The 15186-nt window shown below is 43.4% G+C and overlaps 1 protein-coding gene across 1 annotated transcript; it reads left to right on the top strand.

Moving 5' to 3' along the window:
• The first annotated feature begins 5566 nt into the window (after positions 1-5566).
• On the top strand, positions 5567-14969 carry LOC106086228 (solute carrier family 2, facilitated glucose transporter member 1). Its single transcript, XM_013250805.2, is given in 8 exon segments — positions 5567-5662; positions 5736-5799; positions 5802-5839; positions 5904-6064; positions 13558-14155; positions 14212-14424; positions 14552-14654; positions 14716-14969. Coding segments are annotated over 8 exon segments (1527 nt in total).
• The last annotated feature ends 217 nt before the right edge of the window (positions 14970-15186 follow it).

Here is a 15186-nt window from a genome sequence, read left to right as displayed (position 1 = left end):
AGTCAGTAGCGTACCGGAAACGCTCATAGATGTTGGGCACTATGTAGATGGGCCGTAAGCTCGAAATGGGGCCTGAATACGAGGATAGTCCACTGGTTCTACAGAAGCGTGTTTACACCAATACTTACTTACACCTCAGTAGTTTAGTGGACGGCGATGGAGAAAAAGTGCAACGTAAGGTTAATACCACAGGTTCAGAGACCATGTTGTCTTGGCATAGGCGAAGCGATGAAAACCCCGCCTAATAGGGCCCTGGCGACTATTCTAGATATCCGACCCATAGACATACAGATTAAGTGCGAGTATTGTAGCCGTTGAGTGAAGCGGACGTGTTTTTATTTTGCTCCTCAAAGAAAAAATAAAAATATATTCGTATCTATTCCGGTACTACCTATTACTTATTCCGGTACTACCTATTACGAAAAAATTTTAAAGCCTTTTGGAGTAGGCTAGAAATGGACTCCAAAGACTCAACATCTGCGGTGGTGGCATCAGACCGCAGCATGTTGTCCTCCCCGCCTATAAGTGTGGGTGCCTTGGCACCTGTAGTCGAGAGTAATGCTTCAAGTGCACAACTAGTCGTCAGACTAATAAATGAGGAAGAGACGGATAAACCAGAGGGATGCACAGTTCGTCCCCAGCCTTTAAGTTAAGTTGGAGTTTCTGACTAGGATTCGACAGCGTCTGTGCCAATGAAACAGTCATCGCAGCCGAATCGAGAGATGAGGGCATCGGGATGACAGCAGAAGTAAGCGATGGCTTTGCTAAGCTCGCAAGCGGACGGAGAAATCGATCCGGTGCACGACGCAGGAGACAGAGGAGGAAAGCAAATCAGACGGGAAATGAGGTAGTAATAGGGTGGGATGCGAACTCTCACCACATTTCGTGGGGTAGCACCAACACTAATAAGCGGGGCCAAGCCCGGACAGAGTTCTTCAATACTAACGACCTAATAACACTTAATATTGGTAACACCGCTACTTTTGTTAATATGATTAGGGAGGAGGTATTAGATGTGATGATAAGTTCCGAAAATCTGATCGATAAAGTTCAGAATTGGAGGGTCTCCATGGAATACTCTATCTCTGACCATCGCTACATTAGGTTTAGAATAGCACGGCCAGCGCCGAATCTGATATGCTTCCGAAATAAGTTGGAGACCAACTGGACAAAATTCGTAAGGCTACTCAGAAGAAGATTTGGGCAAGATAATTTAGATTGTCCAAGCATAGAAGAGATTGACGAGAATGTCAACAGGATTAAGACTGCACTGGGGGGATCCTTCGAAGATAGTTGTCCTCTTCGGGAAAGGAAATCAGCCCAAGAAAAACCCTGGATAACCGGGGAGATTCGCAATATTGGGAAAGAAAGCGGAAGTTTATTGGGATGTGTATTACACACGGCTCAAGGAATACAATAAGATTACCAGAGCGGCAAAACGTGCCTCCTGGAAGCTTTTCTGCGAACAGGTCGATAGGGTTAATGACGCCGCCAAGATAAAAAGTTTCTCTCACCAACCCATGTCCAAACTGAAACTTTATTACACGATATGGGAGTGAGAGCACAGACAACGGAGGACATGTTGAGGCCTTTGATGAAAACCCATTTTCCACAGGATACAACGGAACTCACGGAGCCACAGGAATCTTGGAATAATGACCTTGATCGAAGGTTTATAATTACGGAATTTACGGTGAAGGAATCCTTGAGGAGCTTCAAACCATTTAAGTCACCCGGACCTGACGAGATATTTCCGGCATTACTACAGAAAGAGGCAGACTATCTGGCGCCTCGTCTGGCCAAAATTTTAACAGCGTGCCTAGGACTTTCATATACTCCGAAAGCCTGGCAGGAGGCAAGGGTGGTGTTTAAACCCAAGCCCAGCAAGACAAGTTATGCGACACCAAAGGCCAACAGACCCATAAGCCTTACGTCCTTTCTACTCAAACCCATGGAACGTATTGTGGACACCATGATAAAGAGTATGACATCCTGCGAACTGCTCAAATACAAACAGCATGCCTATGTCAAGGGAAGGTCGGTGGAGACTGCCCTGCACGAGGTTGTGCATAAAATAGAAGAATCCTTCGTTGCCAAAACGTACACGCTGCCTGTATTCATTGACATCGAGGGGGCTTTTAACAATGTGCGGAGCCACACACTGATCCAATCCTTAGACCAGTACCGGGTGGACCCGGTCCTTAGAGACTGGATAAACCATATGCTAAGGAACAGGTGGATAAATTGTGTGTCCCATGGAATAAATATAAGGGAGAAAGTGGCACAGGGGGGGGGGGGGGGGTCATTTTATCGCCACTCTTATGGGTGACCACCATTAATGACCTATTACGGATGCTGACTGAGGAGGGATTTGAACCCGTCTGCTACGCAAACGATGTTATAATACTTCTAAGAGGTAAGGATCCGAACGAGCAGAAGGGCCGAAAGGGTCTTGCATATGGCATATGACTGGGCTAGCCTCAGAGGTCTCAATGTTAACCCAGAGAAGACTGCAATATGCCTGTTCACGAGGAAGACAAAGGTGGGCCAATTTAACGCACCACGTTTCCTCAATAAGACGATTTCGATATCTGACAAGGTCAAATACTTAGGTATGATCTTGGACAGGAAACTAAATTGGAAGTGTCACATTCTGGAGCGTAATGGGAAGGCTCACAGATGTTGGGCACTATGTAGACGGGCCGTAGGCTCGAAATGGGGCCTGAATCCTAGGATAGTCCACTGGCTCTACACAAGCGTGATTAGACCAATACTTACTTACGCCTCAGTAGTTTGGTGGACTGCTATAGAGAAAAGTGCAACATAAGGACCATACAACAGATTCAGAGAACATGTTGTCTTGGCATAGGCGGAGCGATGAGGACCGCTGGGGCACTGGAGACTATTCTAGATATCCGACCCATTGACATACAGATTAAGTGTGAGGCATCCACTACTGCTATGAGACTTAGGCCGATGGGAAAATGGATTGAGGATGGGAGCAGCTCATACCATCGCGGTATAATCGAGGCGACAATAGAAAACATGGAAGGAAGTGGAGAAGTTTCCGATCGGATACCTGAGATGAACCTTGAAGTCGAGTGCGAGGCACTGCTGCCATCGGCACAGTCTTGGATTGACGGAATCCTAGTATAGCCATCTGGAAGATCATGTTATGCGGATGGATCAAAGCTAGAGGACAGAGTGGGCCTGGGGGTTTACATTGAAAATCCAGGGACTGACATCTGTTTTAGACAGCCTGACCATAATATGGTCCTTCAGGCGGAGATCCGGGCAATCATGGAATGCGTGAAGTGGTGTGGTGCTAACGCGAGGACGTCGAGTCTGAACATCTTTACCGACAGTAAAATTGCCATAAGGACAATAACAACCAGGACGGTAATGTGACGAACAGTCTTGCAGTGTAAGAAGGTGATTAACGCCTTCTCTGAGGATGGCAAAATCCGCATCGTTTGAGTGCCGGGCCATAACGGAGTAAGGGGGAATGAAAGGGCAGACGATTTGGCGGTGAAGGCCAGAGGACTGCCCTCAATAAACTTGGTTAACTCGAAGCCTTTCGGGTCGACGCAGTCCGAGTTAAGGGAGTGGGCGACGAATGCGCATGCAACATTGTGGAACAGCGAAACGGTCGGCAGGACGGCGAAAATCCTATGGGGGGATCCAGATCGTGAGAAGACGAGGCTATTACTGAAAGGAAGCAAGAAGGAGTTCAGTATAGCTATTGGTATCACAACGGGACACATCGGACTACGAGCCCACTTATGTAAAATCGGTGCGGCAAGTGATAGCATGTATAGGGCATGCGGGGAAGATGATGAGACCTTAGAGCATTTCCTTTGTCATTGTCCGGCTTTCGCGTACAACAGATACCGGTTCTTAGGTGGAGACACAATATCAGACATGAACCAACTTAGGGGAGTGGCATTGAAAACAATTAAGGATTTTGTAAGTAGCACGGAATTTCTAATTTAAAATTTTCTTTTTAGAGGTTACTTTATAGTTTTTAGAGCGCACAAGCCGATTACTGGCTTAGATGTATGTCCATAGTGGCATGGGGCGGATTAATATCTGCACCCTCTTTTCAACCTAACCTAACCTCACAAATGTTGCCAGCATTAGGAGGGGAAAACCACCGCTGAAAATTGTTTCTGATGGTCTGATGGCCAGGATTCAAACCCAGGCGTTCAGCGTCATAGGCGGGCATGCTAACCTCTGCGCAACGGTGGCCACCAACCAAAGATTCGCAAGGTTATTGGGCTTCTTAAAGCGATCTGGATGATTCAACGGTAGGAACTAGAAGGCATCTTCCTTCTTCTGTTCCTGTGGTATCACAATGGACGAAAACGTCTAAGTGAGTCTGATGGCAGATTGCCACTTAAACCTAACCTAACCTATTCTCTCCTCTAGATGAAAATACCAGACATTCCAAGATTGTTTCTCAGATAACAGTGTCTCGCATTAGACCTGAGTGTCGTCTTAGGTATTCGATCTGCATCCTCTACCTATCTAGCGAGGTTTCTTGTCGTTGCCTTGGTGATCCCTCGGTGTATCAAATTTTACACATCCAAGGTGATTAACTTGTCCGCCCGTGGATTAATTAGTTTTTCAGAGTCTCATTTCACTAGGCACCCACAATCTTGCTCACTTATAAAAAAACTCATCGCCAAACTACCAAGAAAATATTTTCTCTCTATCTCTGTTCATTCAAAAGCCCCATGATCCTCTAAGGAGCGGATAATTTCATCGTCCATTACTGGTGTTGGCTGATTGATGATGTTTAACATTCGAAAGGATATTCGTTTATCCTGCATAACTTGTCAGTTTCTCATTGGGAGGGAAAATTTGGCGCTGATAGTTTTATCGTTCGTTCCTTGTGTTGGTTTATTGATGCTTAATCCTGCTTAACTTGTCAGTTTCTCATTGCGAGGGTTACCATGATGTTAAGGATTAGTATGCGTTATGAGAATTTGTGCCTTGTACCACATGGCAAATATGCCAGAAGAAGCACCCTTATCATTACGCAACACTTTAATCGTACAACTCTCATTGATATGAAAGAAGTTTCCCACTTTTCCGTAATGGAATTTTCCAACGAACTCTATCTTACCACGCATAAACTATTTTTATTTGCATAAAATGACATTTGTATGCTATCGACTTCCATTTTCATGAAGACCTTCAGGCCAATTCACCTACCACTACTACTTCTGTAATATTTTTTGTTTTGTTATCTTAATTGATGTTATTGTCATATGGCATCTGTATATGTAATTGTCAATATGTAATTGTGTAGGCAATATTTGCTAAGCTTGCCGTAAGTGCTAATGGCGGAAATATCTTTCCACTTTACAATCTGCAAATAAAATCCCAAATGAAATCACTCTGTTTGATTATGGGTTGCCCATAAATTAGGGAGCATTTGTTTGGATCATTATCATCATATCTTCACAGTGTTATCTGTGAATAATGCATGTCTGTCTAAATCAACAGCCATATCAAATGCGAATTAGTTCACGGCCAGTCGGCCTTCAGTGCACATTCGAAAATGGGAGAGCTCAATGAATTGCAAACGTTGAACGAAAGAAATCTAACGAAAGTGTCAGAGGTGAAAGTTGTCAAACCATTAACAGATAAGCAAAAAGTATGTGCAAAATTTTAAAAAAAAAAAAAATAAAAAATAATCAACTAATTCCCTGGTCGTTCTTAATCCATAGAAAAGTCAATGGACACCCATGTTAATATTTGCCAGTTTATGCTCCACCATGGGTACGGCCGTACCAAGGGGTACTGTGTGGGAGTTATGAATAGTCCTGGAGTGGTAAGTTTTTGGTAAACATCTCAGAATTGCTTTAAGAAATCTTTTTGTGCTTCTCTTCTTTTAGTTTATACGGCAATGGTGCAATGAGATGTTTATCCTTAACTATGACATCCATTTGTCTTCCGAAGGTTTAGATCTTGTGTTCTCCGGCATAATTTCCATATTTTTGATTGGCGGTGCTGTGGGCTCTTTTCTAGGTGCAATTGTTGCCAATAAACTGGGAAGGTAAGAAGCAACACATTATTCAATAATGTTGTTGGGTTAGGAAACTTCCAAATGGCCTAGTGTTTTCTGATTAATCGTAACGAGAACAGGAAATAGATTGGCATGTGAACATATGACGCTGGAAGTTGGATGCCTCGCTTCATGCGAAAACATTAAACTTTGGCCTGTTAACATCTGTGTAACGTTGTAGTGGAGGCAGCTAATGCTTGGGTTCGAATTCTGGCGAGAACATCATAAAAAAACTTTTCAACAGTGGTTTTCCCCTCCTGATACTGGCGAGATATGTGAGGTACTATACCATGCATAAAGAACATCAGAAACAAGTAAAAGCGTGCTAAGTTCGGCCGGGCCGAATCTTATATACCCTCCACCATGGATCGCATTTGTCGAGTTCTTTTCCCGGCATCTCTTCTTAGGCAAAACGGGATATAGGAAAATATTTCCTCTGCTATTAGAACGATATCAAGATATGGTCCTGGTTGGGCCACAATTTAATTATATGTTGGAGACCTGTGTAAAATGTCAGCAAATTCGAATAAGAATTGCGCCCTTTGGGGGCTCAAGAAGTAAAATAGAGAGATCGATTTATATGAGAGGTGTATCGGGCTATAGACCGATTCAGACCATAATAAACACGTATGTTGATGGTCATGAGAAAATCCGTCGTACAAAATTTCAGGCAAATCGGATAATAATTGCGACCTATAGAGGCTCAAGAAGTCAAGATCCCAGATCGGTTTATATGGCAGCTATATTAGGTTATCAACCGATTTGAACCTTATTTGACACAGTTGTTGAAAGTAAGAATAAAATACGTCATGCAAAATTTCAGCCAAATCGGATATGAATTGCACCCTCTAGAAGCTCAAGAAGTCAAGTCCCCAGATCTGTTTATATGACAGCTATATCAGCTTATGAACCGATTTGAACCATTCTTGGCACAGTTGTTGGATATCATAGCAAACTATTACGTGCAAAATTTCATTCCAATCGGATATGAATTGCGCACTATACAGGCTCAAGAAGTCAAGACCAAAGATCTTCTTTTGGGGTCCGATTCCCAAAATAGGGAAAAATTGCAATTTTCTGAAAACGAAAATTCAAATTGTACGAAAAAAAGTCAAACAAGTAAAAAGGCATTACGTTCGGCCGGTCCGAACTTTGGATACCCACCACCTCGGATATATATGTAAACCACTTTTCATCAAAATCCGGTGAAAATTGCATACCTTATGTCCCATAACAGTTATATCGCAATATGAACCGATTTGGACCAAATAGTACATGGATGTCGAAAAGCCTAACATAAGCCGCTGTGTCAAATTTCAGTTAAATCGCATAATAAATGCGAATTTTATGGGCCCAAAACCTTAAATCGAGAGATCGGTCTATATGGCAGCTATATCCAATTCTGGACCGATCTCAGCCAAATTGAAGAAAGATGTCGAATGGCCTTACACAACTCACTCTCCCAAATTTCAGCAAAATCGGATAATAAATGCGCCTTTTTTGGGCCCAAAACCTTAAATCGAGAGATCGGTCTATATGGCAGCTATATCCAATTCTGGACCGATCTCAGCCAAATTGAAGAAGGATGTCGAGTGGATGTCATTGTTCCAAATTTCGACGAAATCGGAGAATTAATGCGCCTTTTATGGGCCCAAGACCTTAAATCGAGAGATCGGTCTATATGGCAGCTATATCCAAATCTGAACCGATCTGGGCCAAATTGAAGAAATATGCCGAAGGGCCTAACACAACTCACTGTCCCAAATTTTGGTGAAATCGGACAATTAATGGGCCCAAGACCTTAAATCAAGAGATCGGTGTATATTGCAGCTATATCCAAATCTTGACCGATCTGGGCAAATTTTAAGAAGGATGTTGAAGAGCCTAACTCCAGTCACTGTCCCAAATTTCAGCAAAATCGGATTACAAAAGTGGCTTTTATGGCCCTACGACCTTAAATCGGCAGATCGGTCTATATGGGGCTTTATCAAGCTATGGTTCGAAATAGCCCATCTTCAAACTTAACCAGCCTATAGAGAAAAAAAGAATCTGTGCAAAGTTTCAGCTCAATATCTCTATTTTTAAAGACAGACAGACGAAGAGACAACTTCGTCTTAAATTTTTACTACGATCAAGAATATATATACTTTATGGGATCGGTACTAGGTACTATGAGTATCAAAAGTGAGTCAACACCCATTGAAATTTAGCTTATTGTAAGATTGCGGCGAAAAAGTGAAGACCGGTCATGAAGGACACAATGACTGAGACGTCTGTTCTAGCCAGTGACAGCAAAGCCGGTAGACCTCTTCAAGTCTATATTAGGCCACATAGTTTTGAAATGCTCACAGCCCCCTCTTTGTGACCATCTATCATTCGTTGACCTTCGGGCCTGGTTCTGAAAACTTAACTAGATGCATACCCACAGATTCCAGTTTCCCAGGAATGTGTAAGGTAGTTACTAGTCTCGCAAGCTCGTCCGCTTTACAATTCCCTATGATATCTCGGTGGACCGGCAGTCAAAACAGGTGAATTTTGAACTGTTCAACCATCTCGTTGAGAGATCTGCGACAGTCGAGAGCAGTTTTTCAGAAATACGTTCTCCAGGGATTTAATGGCTGTCTGGTTATCTGAGAAGATATTTATGCAAAACGTCGTTATGACATTATATCTTCGTCGTTATGACATCACACTTCCTTAATTGCAAGGATCTCTGCATGATACACATCTTTCCTTTTAACCTTTTCGATATGACCAGTTCTAGATCTTTAGAGTTCGCCCCAAAGCTCACCTAGCCGTCTAGTTTGGAACCATCTCATCTCATCATATAGAAGTCTGTGTAACTAAACACTAGACCAAATCCTATTCTAAAGGAATTCCCCATCATTCCCATCAGATACACCGGTACACTAAAATCCTATCTGAGTTCCCAAAATGCCATAAAATGCGATCTTTACATTCAGTGTGGAAAAGGGGACAAATGGCCTAGAGTAGTGGTTTCTTTGCCCAGCGCATCTACTACCTCCACCACATCTTTCAGAGCTCCAATAATGAATATTCCTATCCGGAGGCCATGTTTTCTTATTGACCACCTCCCACAATGATAGCGCCTTGCAGCTGTGGCTTTATGAGTCACTACAAAATCCACTGGCTTCCAATCCATTGGAAGCCATGTTTTCTTATTGAGGGCCGCCCACCTCCTACAATGATAGCGCCCTGCAGCTATGGCTTTATGAGTCGCTACAAAATCTTTTCAGCCGTGTCCAGCATACAAAGTGATCTCCTTGTGGGATCGTGGGATCATTCCCCTGCTTTTGTTTCTTTCATACAACCTGGAAAAACTATTTTTAGCGGTCCACATTCTTAGAAGAAATTTGAGTCTGTTTTCAGCTGTCGGACTGATGACCTCAGCCGATATTCCTTTCCTGCTCACAAAAATAGCAACATAAGTCCTTTTACAATGGAGGAGCTATTGTGTGATGGGGCTTATGTTGCCAGTGGACTCTTCATAATCTCTACGGTTGTGTCGATCGATGAGTGTTTGTTCGCTCTCCCGTTAGTTTGCATCGTTCTCCCGTTCATCTCCTCCTTCGGGCTTCGTGGGCCCTACATCGCTCCTTTTAAATGCTGCACCAAGTAACTTTTGAATCTTCCATACATAAAAAAAAACTCCTTTCTGTAGACATCTGTTGACCAATGCAAATTTTGCCCATGAAGATTCCACAAAAGAACAGCGCCAAACTTCTCGTGCTCCACAAATGTTGCCACAATTAGGAGGGGAAACCACCGTTTTAAAAATTTCTTCTGATGGTCTTGCCAGGATTTGAATCAAGGCGTTCAGGGTCATAGGCGAACATGCTAACCTCTGAGCTACGGTGGCCTCCTGTTTAACATAATCAGAAGAAATTCCGGTTTGTTTTTAGCTATCTGCCGGATGATCTCAGTCGGTATTCTTTAGGGACCGTGTGCTCTTTAGCTCTGGAGGCTACGGACCGCATTCCTTAGCTCCTCTATCGTGGAGGGGCTTATGTTGTCAGCAGTCTCTTGGGTAGGGTTAGGTTAGGATAGGTTGAAAAGAGGGTGCAGATGTTAATCCGCCCCATGCCACTATGGACATACACCTAAGCCAGTAATCGGCTTGTTGTGCGATCTAAAAACTAAAAAAGGAATCTCGAAAAAGAAAATTTTAATTATAATTGTTTTCTGTACCACTCATCTAAGTTGGTTCATGTCCGGTATCGTGTCCCCACCTAACTGCCGGTATCTGTTAGACGCGAAAGCCGGGCAATGATAAAGAAAATGCTCCAACGTCTCATCATCTTCCCCACATGCCCTACACATGCTATTACTTGCCGCATTGATTTTGCATAAGTGAGCTCGTAGTCCTATGTATTCCGTTAAGATACCGAAAGATTTACCTCCTTTACTTCCTTTCAGTAATAGCCTCGTCCTCTCACGATCCGGTTCAAACCATTGAGTCTTCGTCGTCCTACCGACCGTTTCGCTGAGTTTGTCGCCCACGCCCTTAAATCGGACTACGTCGACTCGAAAATCTTCGTGTTAACCAAGTTTATCGACAACAGTTCTCTGGCCTTCATTGCCAAATCATCTGCCCTTTGATTCTCCCTTACTCCGTTATGGCCCGGCAACCAAAAGATGCGGATTGTCCCATCCTCAGAGAAGGCGTCAATCGCCTTCTTACACTCCAAAGAGGAGCAGTCTCTTAATAATCTTCTTATTCTCTACATTTATATCGGAGGTAAAATGTGTGGACTATATGTGCCATTGTACACTCGTCCATCTCCGCCGTTTAGCTTGTCGGACGGAATTTCTTTATCACAACTTTGTATGTGAGGCCCCAAGGGTTTCGGGGTTATAACTTCTTGCAATTTCTCTCACTTTTCTTTTTGCTTCTTTCTATGGCGGCATCGAGCCTCTCAATACAAGGGACCGAAAAACCCTTCTCTCCAAAGATTTGTGATCGGGTCGGGATAGTTCCGGCGGAGGGTGCCAAAGGATCCGGCGAAGGCATATACGTGCTTGCGGGATAATTCCGACGGAGGGTGCCATAAGATCCGGCCAAGGCACATACCCCTACACCCCCTTCTCTGGTTCTCCATTCCTCATGTTCTTTTATTGGTGTATAACCTCTAGATATGGTCCGAGGTTTCACATGTTCATTCTTTTTCGTTCTTATCTAAGTTATCACAATGGGCCAAACTGGCCTCCGAGTGAACTCGCCTTACTTAACCATGTTGCTCAGATCTCTAGATCATGTGCGACCATGATCCTTACCATTCCTGTTGTATGACTCTTTTACATCGTCCGTCTGGCCATTTTTGCTGAGCGAACATTTACAACAATTCTGGTGGTTAGTGCACTCCTTCATCTTTTGTCCCCACTTGCCGGTAATCAACAGTTTTCAAAAAAATTCCCTTCGCATCCCTAGTAAACTTTTGGTATTCGTAACCATCTAATCTCTGAGGTTGCTTTACGATAGCCCGTTATCTCTCGGTTACTTTTCGAAATCTCACCGTTATAGGATCACAGAAGCGCCTCTGGTAACGAAAAATTCTCTGGTGCATAAAACCAACTGCCCTAGGCAAAAATCGCCTAGACACGTCAGCTAGGATTGATTCAACCTTATAAAGTTAACTTGGAGATCAAGAAGTGTATCGGACACGTCTAAACATCATTCATGAGGATAAGCTGAAGCGATCAACTAGCTAGCTGCGGGATATGTTGCACAATAACTTCAGATGTAGGTCGGTTAGGATTATAAATGGGTCAAACCGGTCCTAGTACAGATTTGGCTTCTATATAAAACGATCTTCCGACTTTACTTTTTGAGCCCCTGGAGGGCTTCTCTGATATTTTGCAGAGATCCGTATGAACACAGGACTTGGTGAGGTGAAAATCCAGAAAAGAGAATAAGTGTTCACCCATTACCCTATGTCTTCTCCTCCCCAATGCGGGCGAAAGACACAAAAGGAGCTTGACCTCCTCATCACCACGGACTCTATAGATGTCCCCTTCCCCTATGTGCTACGTCAAAAATCTGGCGTTGCGATTACCGATTAGGACCTATTTGCAGTTTAAACTCCTAGAGAAGTGATGACATGTTTGGTGAAACAATCCGTTATTGGACATTGATCACCCTGAAACTAACGGCGTCGACACACGCCTCCATCGCATGATTTTCGTGGTTGAAGCTATCAAAAGAATCAGCAGCATTAGTCAGGCGATAATCAGCGCCAAAAATTGTTTCTGATGTTCTCGCCTGGATTCGATCCTAGGCTTTTAGCATAATAGGCAGACACGGAATACTTTGAGCCATCCTATTTAAATGAAACTATTTTTACCATAGCGCAGAGGTTAGCACGTCCGCCTACGACGCTGAACGCCTGGGTTCGAATCCTGGCGAGAACATCAAAAAAAAATTTTTCAGCAGTGGTTATCCCCTCCTAATGCTGGCGACATTTGTGAGATACTATGTGAGAGGTCGCGGAGGCCACCGTAGCGCAGAGGTTAGCATGTCCGCCTATGACGCTGAACGCCTGGGTTCGAATCCTGGCGATACCATCAGAAAAAATTTTCAGCGGTGGTTTTCCCTTCCTAATGCTGGCAACATTTGTGGGGTACTTTGCCATGTAAAACTTCGCTCCAAAGAGGTGTCGCACTGCGGCACGCCGTTCGGACTCGGCTGTACAAAGGAAGTCCCATATCACTGAGCTTAAACTTGAATCGGACTGCACTCATTGATATGTGAGAAGTTTGCCTCTGTTCCTTAGTGGAATGTTCATGGGCAAAATTAGCAATTAGCATGTGAGAGGTCGCACTGCGGCACGCCGTTCGCACTCGGATATAAAAAGGAGGCCCCTTGCATCAGACAACACACTTTGATAAGAGAGAAGTTTGAATCTGTTCCTTAAAGGAATGTTTTTCAGCGGTGGTTATGCCCTCCTAATGCTGGCGACATTTGTGAGATACTATGTGAGAGGTCGCACTGCGGCACGCCGTTCGGACTCGGCTATAAAAAGGAGGCCTCTTGAATCAGACAACACTCATTGATAACAGAGAAGTTTACCGCTGTTCCTTAAAGGAATGTTTGTCAGCGTTGGTAATCCCCTCCTAATGCTGGCGACATTTGTGAGAAACTATGTGAGAGGTCGCACTGCAGCACGCCGTTCGCACTCGGCTATAAAAAGGAGGCCCCTTCTCATTACCTTGAATCAGACAACACTCATTGATAAGAGAGAAGTTTGCCCCTGTTCCTTAAAGGAATGTTTTTCAGAGGTGGTTATGCCCTCCTAATGCTGGCGACATTTGTGGGAAACTATGTGAGAGGTCGCACTGCGGCACGCCGTTCGGACTCGGCTATAAAAAGGAGGCCCCTTATCATTACCTTGAATCAGACTACACTCATTGATAAGAGAGAAGTTTGCCTCTGTTCCTTAAGTTTTCATTAAATTCTCTTTCCACAGAAAACGATCTCTTCTGATCTGTGGCATACTCTACTTTCTCGGAGGTTTATGTTTCTACACATGTCGCCTTCTGTATTCATTCGAAGTACTCATTTGTGGTCGTTTCCTTGCGGGAATAGCAAGTGGCATAACAACGACAGTATTGCCCATGTATCATAGTGAAATTGCCCCCTTGGCCTTGCGTGGAACTCTGGGAGTCTTTTGTGTCATAGGCCTGAATACGGGCCTAGTAATTTCACAATTCATTAGCTTGAGCAGCGTTTTGGGTAATTACACCCAATGGCATATTGCCCTCAGCTTATATGTGGTTATTGTTTGCCTATGCTTTACACCCTACTGCCTATATCCGGAAAGTCCTAAATGGCTGGCCGTGGTGAAGGCTGATCGCAATGAAGCCCAATTGCAGTTGCAGCGTTTAAGAGGTGCCAAGGTTAGAATGGAAGATTTCACCCAAGAAATGGATATAATGGACGAAGAGGCAAAAGTCACTGAAAATGTTCGAGGTTTCTGTGATATGCTTAAGGATAAGAAATTGCTGTTGCCCTTGGTCTTGGTTTGTGCTTTCCAGGGTGGCCAACAATTGGCAGGCATTAATGCGGTAGGTAATTGAGAAGAATTTGTTTAGCCCTTATGTGAAACCCCCCTTTTCTTTAGATTTTCTATTATTCTGTCTCAATATTCCAAAAAGCTGGTCTATCGGATAAAGCCGCTGAATGGGCCAATGTGGGTTCTGGTTGCATGAATCTGGTAACATCTTTGTTCGTACCCTATCTCATGGCGAAAGTTAATCGAAGGCCTCTTATGTTGACTTCATCCATGTTTTGCGGCATATTTCTTTTGGGATTTGCCATATTGCTGCAATACATTGTAAGTATGGAAAACAAATCGCCAAAAGGGGTTGAAACTTATCTTACATACCCTATACCATATATCGTTGAGCATTATATATTCTCTAATCTTATCTATAAATCTCCTCATACCTTTGTGTTGTCAGGACTACGTTTCTTGGTTTGCCATGGCTTGTATTGCCTGCATATTTTTTTACATAACTTTCTTTCAATTTGGAATTGGACCGATTCCCTTCTTCATTGGATCAGGTAAAATGTGATTCGGTGAAAGCCCACTATGCTTTTTAATCAAGTCTCTTCAATTTTCCAGAGCTCTTTGAGGTATCTCCCAGACCTGTGGCCATGTCTCTGGGCAGTTTAGCATCATGGAGCTGTAATTTTGCCGTAGGCATGACATTCCCCACAATACAAAATATGTGGGGATCATTTTCGTTTCTACCTTTTGCCTTATCGTGTTTTGTTGTGTTTTTCCTCACGCTATTCTATTTGCCAGAGACCCGTGGACGTAATCCTTCCGATGTTACAGCAATTGTGGCGGGAGGCTTTCGATCAAAAGTTTTATAAGTTAAACTAATCTAAGAAAATGAATTAAGAATTTTATGTAAATAAAACAGTGTGTAGTAATATTTTTGAATATATACATCAGAAGCAAAAGAAAAAATGTTTACCAGGTTTTAATAAGGCCTCTAGGTCTTTATAAGTTCACCAGGTCTTTATAAGACCACCAGGTCTTTATAAGACCACCAGGTCTTTATAAGACCACCAGGTCTTTATAAGACCA

Source organism: Stomoxys calcitrans, chromosome 2 (assembly GCF_963082655.1).
Source record: "Stomoxys calcitrans chromosome 2, idStoCalc2.1, whole genome shotgun sequence".
NCBI lineage: Eukaryota > Metazoa > Arthropoda > Insecta > Diptera > Muscidae > Stomoxys > Stomoxys calcitrans.
The sequence above is the reverse complement of the archived record's forward strand: the minus strand, read 5'-3'. Positions and strand labels throughout refer to the sequence as shown.